Raw genomic sequence first — 22887 nt, 5'->3', positions numbered from 1 at the left:
CCGTAGCTCCTCCTCCCTGATGACATCACACAGCTTGTCAAAGACGGCAAGCAGGGATTGGCTGGAACAGAACTTGTGATCCGTTGTGTCTCTCAGTGGAGAACTAAAGCAGCTCCACAACAGAACCAGAACATCGTTCAATAAGAAATGAAACGCAGGTCCAGTTTCAGGCTCTGACTCGGGTTCATGTGTACGAAGGTTCAGTGGATTTAACACGGCCAACATCCACCAGAACCGACCTGTAGAGGTCCAGAACACAACAATCTGGTCCAAAGGGCCCCGAGGAAGCAAATCCAGAAATAAGTCATTGATTATGCTTTAAAGTCTGATCTTAAAACCCCAAACCCACTGCTACAGAACCGGACCCTACATGGACCCAATTCAGGTCCAAGATCAGGTCAGGCCAATAAAGAGAAATGAAACAGACCCGACAGCTGAGGTCCTTCCCTCGACCCGGGTGGACCCATCAAGACCTCTACCCAGTGGTAAAATAACAGCGCTCGGAACAACCAGAACTCACTCACTCACTCAAAGAACTAGTGCGAAGTAGACCTCCAGAACCAAGACCAAAGGAAACAGATCCATGATCAATTAATGGACCTCCTACAAAAGAACAGGACCTGATTTAGACCGGAATAACCAAACCCAAATGCTGAGGTCCAAACGCTGAGACCCGGACAGACTGAGGTCCAAACGCTGAGACCCGGACAGACTGAGGTCCAAACTCTGACCCGGACAGACTGAGGTCCAAACGCTGACCCGGACAGACTGAGGTCCAAACTCTGACCCGGACAGACTGAGGTCCAAACGCTGACCCGGACAGACTGAGGTCCAAACGCTGACCCGGACAGACTGAGGTCCCAGATCAGGTCTCAGTAACTTGGAGCCATGAGAACCACAAAGACCTCCACAATAACAGTCCTCCAACAACGAGACCATCTAAAAGGGACCCAAGGACACTCAGACTACAAAAGAACAATTGGACCTGATCCGTAAGAACCACCATGACCCAGTGTGAGGCAGACCTCGGGCCCATCAGACCCGACCCAAAGGGACCGATCGAAGTCTTTTCTCGAGTGGGATCAATTATTATCCCAGTATTCTTGTTGGATCCCGGTCCCAGATCAGGTTTCAGTTAGTAAACATGAAGTGGACCCAGAAAGACCGGTGCCAAGCTGTAGAGAGGAAAACAAAACACTGAAATTCCCTTGAAAAGTGACAGTTCTGGTTCTGTCCTTGACGGACTCTGGTTCTGTTTTGAAAGAAACATTTATTTGTTGGGCTGCAGCAACAAAACCCCGATCAGGATTAATCTGACCCGCCTCTTCAGCTGGACACCTGACGACCCGCAGAACCCCGACAGCTGCACAAAGAACAACAACAGCCCGGTCCGAACAAAGAATTAAAGGTTCTCCAGAATCAGACACCTGCTGATCACGTGGTGTCCACATTGATCTGATTTCCCTCTGACAGTCAGAGAGCAGTCAGGCTCCTGCTGCTCGGCCGTGATGGATGTGATGTCTTTGTGTCCCACCGCAGGGTTCTGCTGGCTCGGGTCAATCACTATTAAATTACAAAAGTCCAGCACTCAAAGCCCGATTGATAGATGGAGACCGCAAACACACCGACCACAAAGAGGCCAGAGAGTCCAGAGAGGCCTCGCAGCATTCAGACACCAGACTCCTCCACAAAGACCGGGCTTTGTTCTGGTTTGTTTTCTTCTTCTGTGCCAGCAGAGTCGTTTCTACACCGTGAATCCACCTCGATCGGACCTTACAGAACCAACTGATCCGCAAATAAACTGGAGTTTGAGCCAGAGGGACATTTTCTGTCACAGAGACGAGAAACGACCTGCAGGTGCAAAACTATGTTAACACGTCCTGTACGTTTGTATTCAGGGAGAGAACGCGTCTAAAGAACTGAAAGGAGCTGAAGCGTGGAGTGATGTCACAGTGATGTCACAGTGATGTCACATGTTAGCTTCAGATTGAAGGCCGAGACGAATGAAGAGTGAAGAGTGAAGTGTCGAAGACAAAACACCTGAAGCAGCTGAGATCAGTCTGCAGGAGAGAACACAGCACAACCTGACCTGAGATCAGATTTAAAGTTATTAGTTAGTTAGTTAAAGTTATTAACATGAAGGCTTCATGAAGCTGCTGAGCTAACAGTGTTAGCAGGAGGAGAGGAGGACTTTATATCATCAGGAGAGGAGAGGAGGACTTTATATCCTCAGGAGGAGGAGAGGAGGACTTTATATCATCAGGAGGAGGAGAGGAGGACTTTATATCCTCAGGAGGAGGAGAGGAGGACTTTATATCATCAGGAGGAGGAGAGGAGGACTTTATATCATCAGGAGGAGGAGAGGAGGACTTTATATCATCAGGAGGAGAGGAGGACTTTATATCATCAGGAGGAGAGGAGGACTTTATATCATCAGGAGGAGGAGAGGAGGACTTTATATCATCAGGAGGAGGAGGAGAGGAGGACTTTATATCATCAGGAGGAGGAGAGGAGGACTTTATATCATCAGGAGGAGAGGAGGACTTTATATCATCAGGATGAGGAGAGGAGGACTTTATATCATCAGGAGGAGAGGAGGACTTTATATCATCAGGAGGAGGAGAGGAGCACTTTATATCATCAGGAGGAGAGGAGGACTTCATATCATCAGGAGGAGGAGAGGAGGACTTTATATCCTCAGGAGGAGGAGAGAAGGACTTTATATCATCAGGAGGAGGAGAGGAGGACTTTATATCCTCAGGAGGAGGAGAGGAGGACTTTATATCATCAGGAGGAGGAGAGGAGGACTTTATATCCTCAGGAGGAGGAGAGGAGGACTTTATATCATCAGGAGGAGGAGAGGAGGACTTTATATCATCAGGAGGAGAGGAGGACTTTATATCATCAGGAGGAGGAGAGGAGGACTTTATATCATCAGGAGGAGGAGAGGAGGACTTTATATCCTCAGGAGGAGGAGAGGAGGACTTTATATCATCATGTTTTTAGCCTCTATGCTTTTATGTTTTAGTCCCTCATGTTTTTAGCTTCTATGCTTTCATGTTTTAGTCCCCCATGTTTTTTGCCTCCATATTTTAACCAATATTTTAACCCTTTACTGTTTTAGACTATCAGTTTTTAATCTCCAGTGTTTCCTCAGGGGGGCCTGCCAGATTGGGAGTTGTCTCTGGTCTGGCCGCGGGGGGTGCTGTCCCGTGGACGGTTCCGGCCTGGGCGACTAGAGGGCTCTGCACTTTGGTGCGGGGCCTCCTGTCTGCCCGGGTTGGGGTGGTCTCTGTGGTGGGGCTCCCTGCGACCTTGGACTGCGATCTCTCCCAGTGTGGTTGGCCCCCCAAAGGTAGCTTCCTAAAGCTTCCTCTGTGCCTCAGGTCTCGCTGCCCAGCCATGTCTCTGTAGTGACAGCTAGCGTTTGTGTAGGTGTGAGTGTGTGTGTCTGTGTGTCTGCGTGGCTGTGTGGTGTAGGTGTGAGTGTGTGTATGGGTGTGTATATATTTGTGTGTGTCTCTGTGCATGACTATGGGGGTGGGAGGGTTGGGTTCTTTTAAGCTTCTTCTCCTGATTTTATTTGCTGTTTCTCTTTTTCTGCTGTAAGGCACTTTGTGATACTTTCTGTATGAAAAGCGCCATATAAATAAAGGTTGATTTGATTTGATTTGATTTGATATCATCAGGAGGAGGAGAGGAGGACTTTATATCCTCAGGAGGAGGAGAGGAGGACTTTATATCCTCAGGAGGAGGAGAGGAGGACTTTTATATCATCAGGAGGAGGAGAGGAGGACTTTATATCATCAGGAGGAGGAGAGGAGGACTTTATATCATCAGGAGGAGGAGAGGAGGACTTTATATCCTCAGGAGGAGAGGAGGACTTTATATCATCAGGAGGAGGAGAGGAGGACTTTATATCATCAGGAGGAGGAGAGGAGGACTTTATATCCTCAGGAGGAGGAGAGGAGGACTTTATATCATCAGGAGGAGGAGAGGAGGACTTTATATCCTCAGGAGGAGGAGAGAAGGACTTTATATCATCAGGAGGAGGAGAGGAGGACTTATATCATCAGGAGGAGGAGAGGAGGACTTTATATCATCAGGAGGAGAGGAGGACTTTATATCATCAGGAGGAGGAGAGGAGGACTTTATATCATCAGGAGGAGAGGAGGACTTTATATCATCAGGAGGAGGAGAGGAGCACTTTATATCATCAGGAGGAGAGGAGGACTTCATATCATCAGGAGGAGGAGAGGAGGACTTTATATCCTCAGGAGGAGGAGAGAAGGACTTTATATCATCAGGAGGAGGAGAGGAGGACTTTATATCCTCAGGAGGAGGAGAGGAGGACTTTATATCATCAGGAGGAGGAGAGGAGGACTTTATATCCTCAGGAGGAGGAGAGGAGGACTTTATATCATCAGGAGGAGGAGAGGAGGACTTTATATCATCAGGAGGAGAGGAGGACTTATATCATCAGGAGGAGGAGAGGAGGACTTTATATCATCAGGAGGAGGAGAGGAGGACTTTATATCCTCAGGAGGAGGAGAGGAGGACTTTATATCATCATGTTTTTAGCCTCTATGCTTTTATGTTTTAGTCCCTCATGTTTTTAGCTTCTATGCTTTCATGTTTTAGTCCCCCATGTTTTTTGCCTCCATATTTTAACCAATATTTTAACCCTTTACTGTTTTAGACTATCAGTTTTTAATCTCCAGTGTTTCCTCAGGGGGGCCTGCCAGATTGGGAGTTGTCTCTGGTCTGGCCGCGGGGGGTGCTGTCCCGTGGACGGTTCCGGCCTGGGCGACTAGAGGGCTCTGCACTTTGGTGCGGGGCCTCCTGTCTGCCCGGGTTGGGGTGGTCTCTGTGGTGGGGCTCCCTGCGACCTTGGACTGCGATCTCTCCCAGTGTGGTTGGCCCCCCAAAGGTAGCTTCCTAAAGCTTCCTCTGTGCCTCAGGTCTCGCTGCCCAGCCATGTCTCTGTAGTGACAGCTAGCGTTTGTGTAGGTGTGAGTGTGTGTGTCTGTGTGTCTGCGTGGCTGTGTGTGTAGGTGTGAGTGTGTGTATGAGTGTGTATATATTTGTGTGTGTCTCTGTGCATGACTATGGGGGTGGGAGGGTTGGGTTCTTTTAAGCTTCTTCTCCTGATTTTATTTGCTGTTTCTCTTTTTCTGCTGTAAGGCACTTTGTGATACTTTCTGTATGAAAAGCGCCATATAAATAAAGGTTGATTTGATTTGATTTGATTTGATATCATCAGGAGGAGGAGAGGAGGACTTTATATCCTCAGGAGGAGGAGAGGAGGACTTTATATCATCAGGAGGAGGAGAGGAGGACTTTATATCCTCAGGAGGAGGAGAGGAGGACTTTATATCATCAGGAGGAGGAGAGGAGGACTTTATATCCTCAGGAGGAGGAGAGAAGGACTTTATATCATCAGGAGGAGGAGAGGAGGACTTTATATCATCAGGAGGAGGAGAGGAGGACTTTATATCATCAGGAGGAGGAGAGGAGGACTTTATATCCTCGGGAGGAGGAGAGGAGGACTTTATATCATCAGGAGGAGGAGAGGAGGACTTTATATCCTCAGGAGGAGGAGAGGAAGGACTTTATATCATCAGGAGGAGGAGAGGAGGACTTTATATCATCATCAGGAGGAGAGGAGGACTTTATATCATCAGGAGGAGGAGAGGAGGACTTTATATCATCAGGAGGAGAGGAGGACTTTATATCATCAGGAGGAGGAGAGGAGGACTTTATATCCTCAGGAGGAGGAGAGAAGGACTTTATATCATCAGGAGGAGGAGAGGAGGACTTTATATCATCATCAGGAGGAGGAGAGGAGGACTTTATATCATCAGGAGGAGGAGAGGAGGACTTTATATCATCAGGAGGAGGAGGAGGACTTTATATCATCAGGAGGAGGAGAGGAGCACTTTATATCATCAGGAGGAGGAGAGGAGGACTTCATATCATCAGGAGGAGGAGAGGAGGACTTTATATCCTCAGGAGGAGGAGAGGAGGACTTTATATCATCAGGAGGAGGAGAGGAGGACTTTATATCCTCAGGAGGAGGAGAGGAGGACTTTATATCCTCAGGAGGAGGAGAGGAGGACTTTATATCATCAGGAGGAGGAGAGAGGAGGACTTTATATCATCAGGAGGAGGAGAGGAGGACTTTATATCCTCAGGAGGAGGAGAGGAGGACTTTATATCATCAGGAGGAGGAGAGGAGGACTTTATATCATCAGGAGGAGGAGAGGAGGACTTTATATCATCAGGAGGAGGGAGAGGAGGACTTATATCATCAGGAGGAGGAGAGGAGGACTTTATATCATCAGGAGGAGAGGAGGACTTTATATCATCAGGAGGAGGAGAGGGAGGCTTTATATCATCAGGAGGAGGAGAGGAGGAATTTATATCATCAGGAGGAGAGGAGGACTTTATATCATCAGGAGGAGAGGAGAGGAGGCTTTATATCATCAGAGGAGGAGAGGAGGACTTTATATCATCAGGAGGAGGAGAGGAGGACTTTAAATCATCAGGAGGAGAGGAGGACTTTATATCATCAGGAGGAGGAGAGGAGGACTTTATATCATCATCAGGAGGAGAGGAGACTTTATATCATCAGGAGGAGGAGAGGACTTTATATCATCAGGAGAGAGGGACTTTATATCATCAGGAGGAGAGGAGACTTTATATCATCATCAGGAGAGGAGGACTTTATATCATCAGAGGAGGAGAGGACTTTATATCATCAGGAGGAGAGGAGGACTTTATACATCAGGAGGAAGGAGGACTTTATATCATCAGGAGGAGGAGACTTTATATCATCAGGAGAGGAGAGGACTTTATATCATCATGAGGAGGAGAGGAAGGCTTTTTATATCAGCAGGATAGAAGAGGACTTTATACTCAGCCAGGAAGCGGAGCGGAGGACTTTATATCCTCAGGAGGAGAGGAGGTTTATATCATCAGAGGGGGAGACTTTATTATCCTCATTATGAGAGTAGGACTTTATATCATCAGGGAGGAGGAGATGAGGACTTTATATCATCAAGGGGAGGAAGGAGGACTTTATATCCTCAGGAGGAGAGGAGGGACTTTATACCTCAGGAGGAGAGGAGGACTTTATATCCCTCATCAGGAGGAAGAGAACTTATATCATCAGGGGATGAGAGGAGGACTTTATAATATCCTCAGGAGAGAGGAGACTTTATTCATCAGGATGAGGAGGCGGACTTTTATCTCAGGAGGAGGAGGACTTTATATCCATCAGGGAGGAGGAGAGGAGGACTTTATATCATCAGGAGGAGGAGAGGAGTCTTTATATCATCAGGAGGAGGAGAGGAGGACTTTATATCATCAGGAGGAGAGGAGGACTTTATATCATCAGGAGGAGGAGAGGAGGTCTTTATATCATCAGTAGGAGGAGAGGAGGACTTTATATCATCAGGAGGAGGAGAGGAGGACTTTATATCATCAGGAGGAGGAGAGGAGGACTTTATATCCTCAGGAGGAGGAGAGGAGGACTTTATATCCTCAGGAGGAGGAGAGGAGGACTTTATATCATCAGGAGGAGGAGAGGAGGACTTTATATCATCAGGAGGAGGAGAGGAGGACTTTATATCATCAGGAGGAGGAGAGGAGGACTTTATATCCTCAGGAGGAGGAGAGGAGGACTTTATATCATCAGGAGGAGGAGAGGAGGACTTTATATCATCAGGAGGAGGAGAGGAGGACTTTATATCCTCAGGAGGAGGAGAGGAGGACTTTATATCATCAGGAGGAGGAGAGGAGGACTTTATATCCCCGGGAGGAGGAGAGGAGGACTTTATATCATCAGGAGGAGGAGAGGAGGACTTTATATCATCAGGAGGAGGAGAGGAGGACTTTATATCATCAGGAGGAGGAGAGGAGGACTTTATATCCTCAGGAGGAGGAGAGGAGGACTTTATATCATCAGGAGGAGGAGAGGAGGACTTTATATCCTCAGGAGGAGAGGAGGACTTTATATCATCAGGAGGAGAGGGAGGACTTTATATCATCAGGAGGAGGAGAGGACTTTATATCATCAGGAGGAGGAGAGGAGGACTTTATATCCTCAGGAGGAGAGGAGGACTTTATATCCTCAGGAGGAGAGGAGGACTTTATATCATCAGGAGGAGGAGAGGAGGACTTTATATCCCCGGGAGGAGGAGAGGAGGACTTTATATCATCAGGAGGAGGAGAGGAGGACTTTATATCATCAGGAGGAGAGGAGGACTTTATATCCTCAGGAGGAGAGGAGGACTTTATATCATCAGGAGGAGGAGAGGAGGACTTTATATCCCCGGGAGGAGGAGAGGAGGACTTTATATCATCAGGAGGAGGAGAGGAGGACTTTATATCATCCGGAGGAGGAGAGGAGGACTTTATATCATCAGGAGGAGGAGAGGAGGACTTTATATCATCAGGAGGAGAGGAGGACTTTATATCCTCAGGAGGAGAGGAGGACTTTATATCATCAGGAGGAGGAGAGGAGGACTTTATATCCCCGGGAGGAGGAGAGGAGGACTTTATATCCTCAGGAGGAGGAGAGGAGGACTTTATATCATCAGGAGGAGGAGAGGAGGACTTTATATCATCAGGAGGAGGAGAGGAGGACTTTATATCCTCAGGAGGAGAGGAGGACTTTATATCCTCAGGAGGAGGAGAGGAGGACTTTATATCATCAGGAGGAGGAGAGGAGGACTTTATATCATCAGGAGGAGGAGAGGAGGATTTTATATCATCAGGAGGAGGAGAGGAGGACTTTATATCCTCAGGAGGAGAGGATGACTTTATATCCTCAGGAGGAAGAGAGGAGGACTTTATATCATCAGGAGGAGGAGAGGAGGACTTTATATCCTCAGGAGATTCTGAGCTGTGAGATCTGATTTGATATTTCTGACCTGACTGACGTCAGCTGGACGAGATGAGTCACTGACGAGCTTCACTTCATTATTTTAGGAATTATTATTTTCAGCATTGACTGAATGTTTAAAGAGCAACAATACAGACGTGGAGCTGGAATAATTCGTTGATTAGATTCTTGTGCAACAAATTGGAAATCATTCACTACTTTCTGTCATTCCTGCAGAAACGCTGCGTCCTGTCAGCTGCTCACATTAAACTCTACAGAGGTCAGCTGGACTCACGGTGGTGGATCAGGACAAGAACCAGCTAATGGATCACAGAACCAGCACAGGGATCATCTTCACCATGAATCCTCCTCCATATGAACACATCACGTTAATACCTCAGCAGAGAAACCTTCATCTCCTCCCCCTCCTCTTCATCCCCCCCCCCCCCCCGCTCCTCCTCGCCCCGTTTGTTTCTGTGAGCGTTTTATATTTCAAAGACTCGGACTCGCAGTGTTTGGTAGGAGGGCCGCGGGCGTGTGGAGGGATTGTCGGCCATGCATATCATCACTTACTTACACTCTGTGAGTTTGGATCCGACGCATCTGAAAATGAGCTGAGAAACACTGGAGGGGACACACACACACACATACACACACACACACATACACACACACACACACACACAGAGTCACACACACACACACACAGTCACACACTCTCTAACACACACACACACAGTCACACACACACACACACACACAGTCACACACTCTCTCACACACACACACACATACACACACACACACACACACACACACACACTCTCTCACACACACACACACAGAGTCACACACACACACACAGTCACACACACACACACACACACTCTCACACACACTAAAGTAAAAGTAAAAGCTGAAATCTGTGTCGTTGAATTTTACGTTTGTTGACGAGCTAACGCTAATGTTTCATGTTAAACAACAGCGTGCTAATATGCTAAATTAGCATCACAGGAATGTGACATGCTAACACGCCACATCTTGAAAATAACTGAATTTCCATTTCTGGGACCAGAAGAACACAAAGGCCGGTTGATAAGCTCAGGAGAACAAGGTCCAGTAGCTTCAGAACCGGGCCTCAGCCTCAACTTCTCCATTCACTTCCTCGTTAACGTAGAAGCTTCGAAGCATTCGGGTCAGATTTAATTATCATTAGTTTTAACTGGACTTTAAGCTGAAGGACATGTTGAACTATCAGACTCACTTCATGTCACACAAACACCAGCAGCTGATCCAGTCCAACCAGTGGTTCTGTTCCACCCTCAGAACTGATCTCAGACCAGACACAGACACAGGGACCAATAATCAGAATCCATAATCATGTCACCACATTCCATTAAAGAGCGATAACTAATCAATACATTTCTGCCTGCTAAAGCTAAAGAAAAAGCAAAACTGTAATTTAAAATACAGTCACTTCTCTGCATAGTGTATATATTATCTCACTGTATATTTCATTGTATATATTTCCAGACTGTTATTTAATATTTTATTCATATCTTTATCTTTATCTCATTTCCATTCACGCTGTATTTCTATTACCTCTTTTGAAGGAGCGCCTGTAACAAAAACAATTTCCCCCCGGGATCAATAAAGTATTCTGATTCTGATTGGGATTCTGTCCAGAACCAGGTCCACATTAAACCACTGCTGTCTGAACCACTGAGGAGGAGGGTCACACTGACCTGCTGACATCAGGGAACTGGACCGGGTAGTACAGGACCACACATTTAGGCCGGATCAGCTGGTCCAGGTCTTTGGGTCTGTGGTCTGGGATCTTCTTCATGAAGGAGGAGATGGAGGACAGGAAGGAGTCCATGTTGAAGGCGGAGTTAAACACCACCACGTCCGACACCAGACTGCAGACACACAGGAGTCAGATCATCATCGAGGCTGCACAACTCAGCAGCTGGTGTCGGCCCGGTCACATCGGACCTTGACCCGTGCAGAGAACATTTGTTTGTATGGTTTTGGTGACGGAGTAACTCCTGACAGTTAGTTCTGTTCAGTCCAACATCGGCTTCATCGAGACTGTTCATCATGTCGTCCAATAAAAATAACTGGAGATGGATGCTAACAACATGTTAGCTTCTGTACAAACTGTTAGCTAACAGCACAATAATCATGTATTGTACTGTTAGCGCTGTTAGCTTGGCTAACATTACAATAGTTACCTTACAGTTATTTGTATGTTATTGTACTGTAAGCTAACGTTACGGCTAACAGTATATTTAGGTTTAAGCAGGATGTATTTGTAGTGAAGCTGAATTTATTAGCTGACTCAGCAAAATGAAAAATGTATCTGCACATGTATGAATAACCACTAGGGGCTAGCTGGTTAGCATGCTAACCATCTGATAATCACTAGGGGCTAGCTGGTTAGCATGCTAACCATCTGATAACCAGTAGGGGCTAGCTGGTTAGCATGCTAACCATCTGATAATCACTAGGGGCTAGCTGGTTAGCATGCTAACCATCTGATAACCAGTAGGGGCTAGCTGGTTAGCATGCTAACCATCTGATAACCAGTAGGGGCTAGCTGGTTAGCATGCTAACCATCTGATAACCACTAGGGGCTAGCTGGTTAGCATGCTAACCATCTGATAACCAGTAGGGGCTAGCTGGTTAGCATGCTAACCATCTGATAACCAGTAGGGGCTAGCTGGTTAGCATGCTAACTTCAATAGATGACACACAACACATCTCTGATATAAGGTCATTACTGTTGTTTCTTCATATTCTGTTGATAACTTTTGAAAGTTTTAAACAAACATTCTTACACATTGCACCTTTAACAGAATCATCCCTGATAATCTGGACCTCTGTAAAGAATAAAGAGCCGACAGACGCTGAACAGAACATCTCAGTGTAGGAACCAACATATCAGCTTCCACTAGCAAACTGTCATAAACACAGAGTTTCTAAATGAGCTCACATGTCTAACGTTTACTGAGCAGCTGACATAAACACTGGTACTGATGTGTAATAAGATGACAATAATAATAATAATAATAATAATAATAATGATGATAATGATAATAATAATAATAATAATGATGATAATAATAATAATAATAATAATAATAATGATAATGATAATAATAGTATCATCAGGTATCTAGTGACCGTCAGAGGTTCTGACAGACGACTCTAACGTGGCTAAAAGCTGCAGTGAGATGTACAAACTGAGCTGAAGGAGCTGGTTCTGTTTCATTCTGAAGCTTTGTGCTGCATTCTAATTGAAATGAGTGAAGTAATCTGGCTCTGATCCAATCAGAGGCCTCTTAATGATCAGTTATTTTAATGCTGCTGTAATGTCGTTAGCTGAGATGGAGGGACTCGACTTATTGACATGCTGCCCTGCAGATCAACAACAATCAGTTTTCTCTGTACTGTTAGACAGCTGATTAATGACGAGGCCACCACTTCAATTACACACACAGCACCGTGTCACAGCAGCTCATTAACCAATCATGTCACAGCAGCTCATTAACCAATCATGTCACAGCAGCTCATTAACCAATCATGTCACAGCAGCTCATTAACCAATCACGTGCAGCCTGACACACTCATTAAGACAAACTGCAGCTGGAAGGAGACAACAGTGACGTAACAGTCGACTCACCTGGATATCTAATACATATCTAAACACACTGACTGACTGACTGATTGATTGATTCATTGATTGATTCATTGATTGATTGATTGATTATTGTTGTTGCACTCAGTATAAAATAAACTTCATCCTCAGATTCTGGGTTTGTCTTGTTTCTGTGAGTTATTGTAAACTTGACTTCACATCACATATCACACATCACGCTGACGGTCTTTACCATGACAGGATCTGATTGTATCCATACTGGAAGTCTCTCTCCTGGTCTTTGCGGACCGGATAAACCAGCTGGTTCTCGTGGAAGTACAGAACCTTCTTCAGACGGGCCAGATCTGGTCTGAGAGCCACCAGTTCACAGAGGTTCAGGACGGAGCTGCAGAACAGGACTCTGTACAGAAATATGTTGATGATGATGGAATTAACTACAGACAGCGTCAGTACAGCAGCCAGAACCCTGGTGTCAGAACCCCGCTCAGAACCACATCTGGACTCAACATGGACGACCAGAGAGACGCTCAGAATAACTTCTATCAAACTATTCTCAGAACCACTGAAGTGAACACGTTCCTTCAGTTCTGACGTGGATCTAAACGTGTCCCGTGGACCTGAAGGTGGCGCTGGAGGGTTCGTCCTCTGGAGAGCAGGAAGCAGCTCACAACATTTTGCGACACTTTAATTTTGTGATTTAAATATTTTTTATGAGCAAACAGAAACTGTGTTCATGTGTCTCAACTTTGACTTCACGTCCTCAGACTTTATATCATCCAGAGAGATTAAAACTGTGAATCCTGATCAGGTTCTTGTTGGTCTGACTTGGGAACTTCTTGGTCTTGAACCTCCAGTCTTGATTCGGGACCTGTCAGCCCTGACTACTGACTTTGGATCGGGTCATGGCCTAGGATTTAGGACTTGACTTGGGACTAGCTGATTGTGACTTGCCAAACAAGACAGAGATAAAGGTTCTGAAAGCTGATGATGTGGACCACCAGGTCCAGGTATTCTGCAGTGGGTGATCCCTCAGGGCCGACCTGGTCCCTCTGATTCTGTGCCCTTGAACCCTCTGTACTAAAGAACCGGGTCTTTGAAGCTGTGGACCTCCTGACGTGACTCGGTCCTCCCCCCAGCTGCTTTGATGTGGTTTCTCCACGAGCCACCGCTGATGGCTGCCGTCCTCTCAGACCTGGATTAGACTCATTTCCTGAACCTGCTCCCGTCCTCGCTCAGGCCCGTGGATACAGAAGTGGAACAGGAATCCCTCTGACTCAAACCAGATGAGTCTTCTCTATTTTTACTCTTTTCTCTGCCAAGAATAGTCTGACGGACTTCCTGTGGAGTTCAGAGTCAGAGGTTCAGACCTGCAGGAGTTACTGAGTAAATCCATGTGGACTCACACAGGAACCGTCTGATTTAAACTCACTGTGTTTCCACGCTGAGGTGTTTTTCTTCCTCTGATTTCTCTGAGACGTCTGTTTTCTTTCTGAAGCTCTGACTGAAGTCAGATATCACAGCTCACAGGAGCTCCACGTGAAGAAAACCACTGACAGAAGACTTCACAGATTTACAACCACCGCCTTGTTAACATGCTAACCGCTAAAGTTAGCATGTTGTTTATCATGTAATTGACTATATGTAGGTAACATCTGGCATCTTATGTCTTCAATACAACACTGAGCACATTTTCTCATTTAGCATGCTAGCATTAGCATGATGTTTACTATCTGTGTGAAGCATTTAACCCGTTTCTCTGTCAGCATGCCAACATGGCAACAGTAGCATGTTTATGTGCTAATGTTTTGCTTGGTAGCTAACGTGTTGTTTATAAAACAGTTCGTTGTTCTGATGTATGATCTTCAAATAACTTCTTGCTAGCTTGTGTTTGTCTGTGGTTGTAGGTCCGAAACTTTGATCCAGACAAAACTGGGTCAGAAATGTGACTGACTTCTGATCAGCGCCATCAAGATGTTAATGTTAACCGTTAGCTAGCAGGTTAGCGTGGGGACTGTTAGCTCGGTTGAAGGGGGTTTTGACAACAGTAACATCTGCTGACATCATCGCCAACGGCAGCTTATAGTCACAGTCGACATCCGGTGAGTCAGAGCAGCAGTTAGCTAGCAGCCGGCTGAGGACTGTACCTACAGACACAGCTACAGCTACAGAGCAGCAGCATCAGTCTGTTTGTTAATGTTTTATTATGAAACTGCAGAAGAAGCTAACAGGTCATAAAAACATGTCGTCCTCAGAACGATTAACGGACGACTCGACCTGTTAACATGCAGAAGCTTCAGGACGAATCAGAGAGCAGAGAGACAGTGAGTCACGTCTGTGATGACCTGTCACACACACAATGAGTCAGCACACACACACACACACACACACACACACACACACACACACACACACACACACACACACACACATCAGCAGCTTCAAAGACTGAAACCTGCAGCGACCTTCATCACGCTCCTCCTCCTCCTCATCAATCCAGAGTGGTCCAGTCCAACATCAGGTGTCTGGCTCTGGCTGAGGTGTTACCTGTATGATGTCACCTGTGCGAGTCTCACCTGTGTGACGGACAGGTGGTGATGGTCTGGCTGAAGTGCAGCGCCGCCGTTCTCGCCCTCCAGTGCCACTTCTTGGCGGGCAGCGTGCAGACGGAGCAGCTGATGTTCTCCTGCAGCAGGTCGATCAGCTGTTTGTGAGAGCCGCCATAGAACGCCTCGACCAGCAGGACGCCAGGCGCCGCAGAGCTCTGACAGAGGAGACGGGGATTATTGATCGTATTGATTAGCTGAGGAGATCAGGGTGATGCATCAGGATTTAAATGTTGTCCGTGGTTTTCTGTTCTAGTTCTGCTGAGAGCTGCATGAACCACCTGCAGTGTTCTCCATGTTATTGATAACTGTTACACATGTTCGATGATGTAAACCTGGAACAATATAGAACCTGAGGCTCTGTGGACACACAGAGGTGGTTCAGGTCTTCATCATGTTCTGCAGAGTGAAGATCTGAAACCGTCTGTAACAGATCAATAATCAAACAGTTGTCCACATCCTGTCGTTGGCATTTGTATCAGAGCAGAGCAGCTCAGGATGAGTCAACGAGAAACCAGAGAACAAATCTGAACTCACACTAAACAAACACAGAGAGAACATCACGTTATTAACACACGCTGTGATCAACCTGCTGTCACTCTGTTACTCCACGGAGGCTGAACTGGACTGAACCGGGCTGCCACCACAGCAGAACCGCAGCAGAACCGCAGCAGTAACACCTGGCAGGCTGGAATATTCACTGAATCCTGTAAATGATGTCACAATGTTTCCAATATCTGATCAGAAGTCACCTGTTAATGAGTCGTGCTCACAAAGAACCTCTGAACTCAACCCTCAAACTGACAGCAGAACCGCAGCGTGTCTGTCCTGCTCAGTAGAGTGCATACCTCCACCAACACCCCGCAGGCCCCGTTCAGTCCATACAGACTTTATTCAGAACCACCAGATCCAGATGTTTTATTAGGATCCGTCATTAATTATTATTATTATGTATTATTTGTATTATCATCATTCATTATCATTGCGTTCATGTTGTCGGGTCACACGTTCTGTCTGAAGAACAGTTCTGCTACATGAGAAACAAACATGTTTTATTTGCCTTTATTTTGAAGGAGTGATTTCCTGTTTACATGACAGCAGTTTTTCTTCGTGTTCGTACGTCACGTTATGAAAATGATCCTCGTGCTCAGCAGGCGGCGCTGTGACATCACAGCTGAGCTGCAGGTTCGGTCCGGTCCATTTCTAAGTTAGCGGGCTGACAGAACATTAATCAGAAGGTTCTGAGATGATGGAACTCTCACCATGTTTTAATCCGGAGTCATCAACTGGATCTAATTCATCATGTGGGAGGTTTTATTTTGCTAATTTTGCTTTAATCTAATTTTAATTTACACAGAAACTGAATGTGTTTGTGATTGTGTCACTTTGGTTTCTGGGAAACTATTTTCACACATTTCCAGTCAGAACTGTCGAGCGGTCCTGAGAGCAGAACAGCGGGTCAGCACAAAGCTGAATGTGTAGAATTCATCCTGTTGTATATAAATGTATTTCACATGCGTCCGGACAGAATGAATCTATAATGACGAGTAAACTGCAGCCGGAGGAGAAGAAGATGAAGTGAAATGGAAAAACTATTGTTGTCACTCAGAAGTGAGCGGTGCAGCACAAAGCGTCCTGATGGAGCAGCGCCGGTCCATTATGATGCCGGCAGCTTTAACAGGAAGTGGACGTCCGCCGGTCCCCGAGCTTTCTGTCCTTCCTCTGAATTCCCTCCCAGTGATTTCCAGTCTGCCTCCATTTACTGCCCACAATGGAGCTAATGTGGCTGCAGCACTCAGCGCTCGCTCGCCCACAGACTGCTCATCATCAATATCTGCTCCTGCAGCTCGTCACACTCATATCAGGAGAAGGAAATGAGCTCTTTCTTCTCTGTTTCTGTCAGCGGGCTGATACCAGCCAGCCGCTGCAGCGCAGCTTCAATGCAAATGTGTCAGAAATCTCCATCTGATTAGAACCAGAAGCCCGGTGTCGACTTATTGTGCTCCAACGTTCCAATCTATTTCTGAATGCGGCCAAAATAATGTGAATATGAAAATGTGAACGTGTCAGATGGAAGACGGACCAGCGCCGATTAACTCGACGCTTTCTGACCTTCTGGCTCTTAAAGTGAAGGTTCAGAACTCAGTTTGGACCCGAGCAGGTCTTCTGCCTCCACGCCGTGTTTCACTCGAACCACGTGGAGGTCGAGCGGCGCCACGTGTCCGACGCAGGACGAACACGAAGAACAGTCGGGAAATATAAATTATTATATATATTATTATTCATTCTTTGGACTGTGGAGCTGCTGGGTGAAGGTTTATCATCAGTGTTTGTTCTTTACTGTTATTAGTAAGAGAATAAGTACCAGAACAAATTCTGACTAAATACCAGAAGACAGGCGACCGCGAACACACAGAGGTCAAAGTTCAACTCTGACTGATAAGATGATGAAAGCTGGCAGAACAAAAGCAGACAAAGAAATTCAAATTGGACGATTTAATTCCACGACTGGATGACAAATATCAGGAAACTGATGGAACTCAAAATCAAGAATTTAAGTTAACTAATCATTCAGCCGATGAAGCAAAGAGGCATAAAAACACAGAAATATAAAACGATTAAAAGTCTGAAAATGGAACAATAAAAACAAAGTTCATATAAACACTGTCGAGGTTCACAGGATATTACAATAAAAGACAACAAACAGATAAAACTGTTCAAATAATAATGAGAAATAAAAACACAGTTAACTGAAACTGTGAGAATAAAAGGATGAAAGGAAACAGACGGAGAGCAGAACGATCAATAACTATCAGCGAGTGTCAAAAATAAATCCAGTCATTAAAAAGTTTCACATGTAAAAAATAAAAGCTGGAAGATTTGAGTGGACGAGTTTAATGAGTGCAGTTTAAAGTTACGCAGGAGGATTTTACAGGACTGAGGACACAAAGCGATCTGGATCGAATCGATCGGCCCGACTGGAAGTTCATCAGTCGACGTTTAATCGATGGAGTCAGAAACACATCATTCCACCTGAGAGTCAAAGAGTCCCTGTGAACCCGGCGGGGGATTCCAGCAGACTCATCTCACCTAGACACCTTTCCTCGCCCACTGCTTCAAACATGGAAGGCTGCCGCCTCACATGAAACAAAGGGTTAATGTCATCGCTTTCCCCCTCTCAGGGAATCCCCCCCGAGCGCCGGCGAGGGGTGAACAGCAGCTGAGTCATGAGTCAGCCTGCAGAGCGACGCTGGAAACTCGAGGCTGTCGGTGGAACCTGGAAATGTTTTTCTGCTTCTTCACGTCTCAGCATCATGTTATGAATCTGCTCTGAACCTGTGGGCGACGCAGGAATTCACTCAATCCTGATGACGACATCATCATCATCATCATCATCATCGTCTGACACGCAGCTCAGCACATTAACATCAGACCACATGTCATCAGGCCTTCACCTGCTGCTGCTCACCTGTCGGCACAGCTACATCAGATCATCACACCGCTCGTCATTAATGTGCCGACGTCATGAGAGAATATCAGCCGTGCTATCAGAGACGCCCCTCCGTCGTTATTAAAGCTGCTCACACTATCACAGCATTCATTTCCAGTTAGCATCGTATCTTTCCAGCATGCTAGGTGTCCACACTGACATGCTAATGTTACTGACATGCTAACATTAGCTAGCTGTTATGTAATCGTGCAAACGTTCCCTCTCAGCATGCTAACATCATCTAATCCCTCTGATGCATCATGATCGTCTGTATCAGAATATTCCCGCAGAAGACAGAAACCGAAGAACAGTTTTCATAACTGTGTGATCACATCATCACATGCTAACTGTGAAGAAGCATCTGTAAAGTGGTGGACACATTTATTTTAGCGTGACGACCACCGAAACTCGTTTGACTGTCATGAGTTAAACCATTCAGTCCAATAACATCTGGAAAGCCACACGATTGGTTTAGTTAGCCGGGCGCTAAACAGGAAGTTAGCAGTCTCAGTCGACGACATCTGTAGTGCTCAACATGGAGCTCCGCCTCCAACATGGAGCTCCGCCTCCAACATGGTGTCCAGGTTTAATACAACACACCTGGTAAACATCAACCATGTTTTCATGTCGCTTCAGTTTAACTCTGCAACAGCTGATAGTGACTTTAGCATCAAAGCAACATCAAGCTAACAGCATCGAGACATTCACGTCATTATGACCTCGTAACATTTGAGCTAATATTAGCATGTTAGCATGTTTCATTTAAATGTCTGTAATATTCATCTCTTTCTCAGCATGCTAACATTAGCTTGTTAATACTGCGATTGTGTTGTCAGATATTAAGATTGTGATATTATTCATGATAAGTCTGAGTTTTAATTTCCACTGAGCGATGGAGGAGCTGGATATACAACCACAGACGTGTCATCAGTCGCCTACATGATGTGTGCAACAAACCATCAAGACATCCTGTTAGATAAGTGTGACATCACCTCCTTACTGCTTAAAGTTATATATCACTGTAACTGATCAGGAACAAACTGTATGAAGAGATCTTCATCGGTAGTTAATCAATAATGAAAATGATCTTTTATATACACTAAATATCTTTAACAAACTAATCTTTGGACTGTGACGTTGAAGGAAAGCAGCAGAATCGACTCAGCTTTGACTGAAAACTGAATAATTGCTAGTTATTTTCATATTGATGGACAAAGCAGCCAATCACAGATGAGACGTTTTCTGTCTCTTCCAGCTCAGAGATGAACATCAGACTGCGAGCTGAGAGCGTTCAGCAGGATCACATGTGAATAATCATGTTTCCTCTCTGCGACTGGAGCTGCCGTCTGACAGGAACATGTAACCCAGCAGCTTTCATCTCTTATTAGAGGATTAATGTGAGTGAGAAGTGACTTTCTTCTGTTAATTGAAGCAGTCGTAGTTCACAGCTCAGAGAGTTAATCATCAATCACACTGTAATTATACAGACGAGGTAATCTGAGGACCGGCACACTGGAGGATGAGAGCAGTCTGAAAGCAGTCAGCGTGATGAAGGTTACTCTCATCATCCACATCACACGGAGCTCTACATCCTGTGTGTGTGTGTGTGTGTGTGTTTAACCTACAGAGTGACGTCTTCAAACTGTCTGCTGTCCAACAAACAGCCCAGAGACTCATCGTCCTCCGTCACAGGACACGAAGAAGAAGAAGATCCTCACATCGGACCAGCCCGACCCACAAACATGACTGATCATCAGACGGGTCGACAGCTCACTTTCTGTTGGTGTTCTGCAGCTCTGATATCATAAATAATCACTATTATAAACACTGTGTTTATATGAAGCCACTGGAGTTCAGTTCTGACTGCTGTTAGCATCAACTGTCAGTGAAACATGCTGCTCATTAACGTGTTACAGTGAAACTACAGACGATGTTTCCATCAGTCGGTTTCTGTTCTCATGATGAAGATCATCCTCATCATCCTCATCATCCAGCAGCTCGCTCAGGTTTACTGGTCCAAGTTTCTCTGATCTGAGGCTCAATTCTGCAATAGTTTAACAAATAAATATCAAAACTAGACTCCACTGAAGCAGTCCTGTGGTCCAGCCCAGCTGTGGCTGCAGGCTCGTCTGCTCCTCGTTAAAAGATAAAGATCATTTAAGCTGAGCAGAAACACAAGAACGTACGAGGGTCATTCTACGAAAACGTGCCAACATCCACCCCATGAAGCTGTGTTAACATCTAAGTATTTTAAAGTGTAGTTGGTATGATTTGGTAAAAAAAACATCTTCAATTTAAAAATTCACACATTGATGTATTTTTTTTATTTTGAAGATTTTTTTATTGTATATCTTTTAAACATGGTTTGACAAAATCAAATTATCTGAGACAAACTTTAATTTACAAAAAGCCTCAATTGTTAGTTAAAGTGAAACTCTCACCATTGAATATGAGTCAAACCTTCGCGTAAAAGCATAATTATGACGAAAAAGGGAAACTTTTGAGATTTACTGTAGTTTCATTTTGGGGCAAGCTCTTTTTCAATGGAGTGCTGCGACACTTTCACTGATGCCCGAGTGCGACCTGACAGGCAGGAGAGTAACGTGGACCTCCTGCCTGTCAGGTCGCACTCGGGGATCGACACTTTCTGTCTGCCATGACGGCGGCGAGCGGAACAAGCTACTGCTAACGTGAGTTGTCCAAAAAGCTTCTTTTTAGTAAACTCTGTGTACACAAACAATGTTCTCAATGCTCGTGTTCATGTGTAGAGACCCTGGTGATGCTACCAGCACAGTTTCATGTTGTGTCGAGACTTCTTACTGTTTTAAACAGAGAGATTTTGATGTAAAAGTGCCCGTAGCACTCCACTGAAAATGAGTTTGACCCGATAAGGAAGAACGGTAAATCTTAAAAGTGCCTCTTTCATCGTAATTATGCTTTTACATGAAGCTTTGACTCGTATACATTCACAATAAAAGCCTCGGTTGCATTTTGGTGAGAGTTTCACTTTAAACTATGACACGTGTATTTTATTCTTGACCTTTTTGGAATATTGAAAAAAATAACCTTTCAGTACTGTTCCCTACGTTTTCACATCAAATGTGTTACTTTGGATTAACTCAGGGACAATGAACATCACAGGAGTGACATCATTTACAGGAAGTGACATCATCCTCCTTTTATCAGGAAGCTGCCAAACAGAAGTCAGTTCTCCTCTTTTAATGAGTTTCACTGAGTTGTGTTTAGTTTGACTGAAGGAGACGATCATAGTGTGTCAACCTGCGTTACCATGATAATTATTTATTAAAGAGTTAAACATTTTAATTCAAAAAGCACATATAAACAAACATTTGGCCTCTGTAGAGTGCTCACCATGTGGTGTCATGTGTGAACCACATGGCCAGTAATGGCTGCCAAAAACATGTTTCATCAAGCCTGTCACTGTTAACCCTTTACCTGCCGCGTCCCAGTATTTACTGTCCAAAACCAGAATTAATTATACATCATTATCAATATCATTATATTATACTTATAATAGTATTATATTATTATTAATACTTTAAATACTTTTTTAATACAATTTGTTGTTGTTAACATGATTGACAAAACAAACATGTGCATGTTGATTATTTTAGGAAAATAAATAAATATATAAGACATCCTGACATGGCAGCACATATTTTTCTGACAGGCTCTAATTAAACCAAATAAGTCCTTAAACACAATTAAATAATACTTTGAAAATCTGATTTTCAGAATGTAAGATGGCACGTTGTCGTAGAATGAGCCATGAACGGGTCGATGGTTTCATGTTGTGATGATTCTGGACAAAATGCTTTAAAGTCACAACATCATCCTGATAATCCTCAAATTAAAACTGCTCCAAACTCTGAAACTGGAACTAAAGCATGTTTAAAAATACATTTTGCACGGGGTGAGAGTTAAAGAGCGCACACAAACCTGCTACTGTTGGTGTAAACACTAAACTTACATATGAACCTGAGTCTCTGCTGGGACCTCCAGCTCGAAACAAAATGTCCTCAAAAAATACTTTCTAAAGAGATTTATCAAAATGTTATTATAAAAACTATTATTAATATTATGAAAAATATTATTATATCAGACTGTCGGCCTTCCAGCATTTTTCTGATTAGCGTTATAGATTATATGTTATGCTGATGGACTAATTATAATAATAATAATAATAATAATAATAATATTGATGATGACGATGATGTCACGCTGC

General features: G+C 44.7%; 1 protein-coding gene across 2 annotated transcripts in view; it reads right to left on the bottom strand.

Moving 5' to 3' along the window:
* gtdc1 (glycosyltransferase-like domain containing 1) overlaps positions 1-22887 on the bottom strand; it is a 42069-nt gene that overhangs the window by 16533 nt on the left and 2649 nt on the right. Inside the window, exons 2-4 of one of the 2 annotated variants that reach the window (XM_030428981.1) lie at positions 15122-15309; positions 12781-12948; positions 10633-10806 (exon numbers count right to left, since the gene is read on the bottom strand). In XM_030428981.1, the coding sequence (XP_030284841.1) occupies positions 10633-10806; positions 12781-12948; positions 15122-15309 (530 nt within the window). The remainder of the gene's footprint in view (positions 1-10632; positions 10807-12780; positions 12949-15121; positions 15310-22887) is intronic. The other variant, XM_030428982.1, reaches the window with a different exon arrangement.

This window comes from Sparus aurata, chromosome 9 (genome assembly GCF_900880675.1).
Source record: "Sparus aurata chromosome 9, fSpaAur1.1, whole genome shotgun sequence".
NCBI classification, from domain to species: domain Eukaryota; kingdom Metazoa; phylum Chordata; class Actinopteri; order Spariformes; family Sparidae; genus Sparus; species Sparus aurata.
The sequence above is the reverse complement of the archived record's forward strand: the minus strand, read 5'-3'. Positions and strand labels throughout refer to the sequence as shown.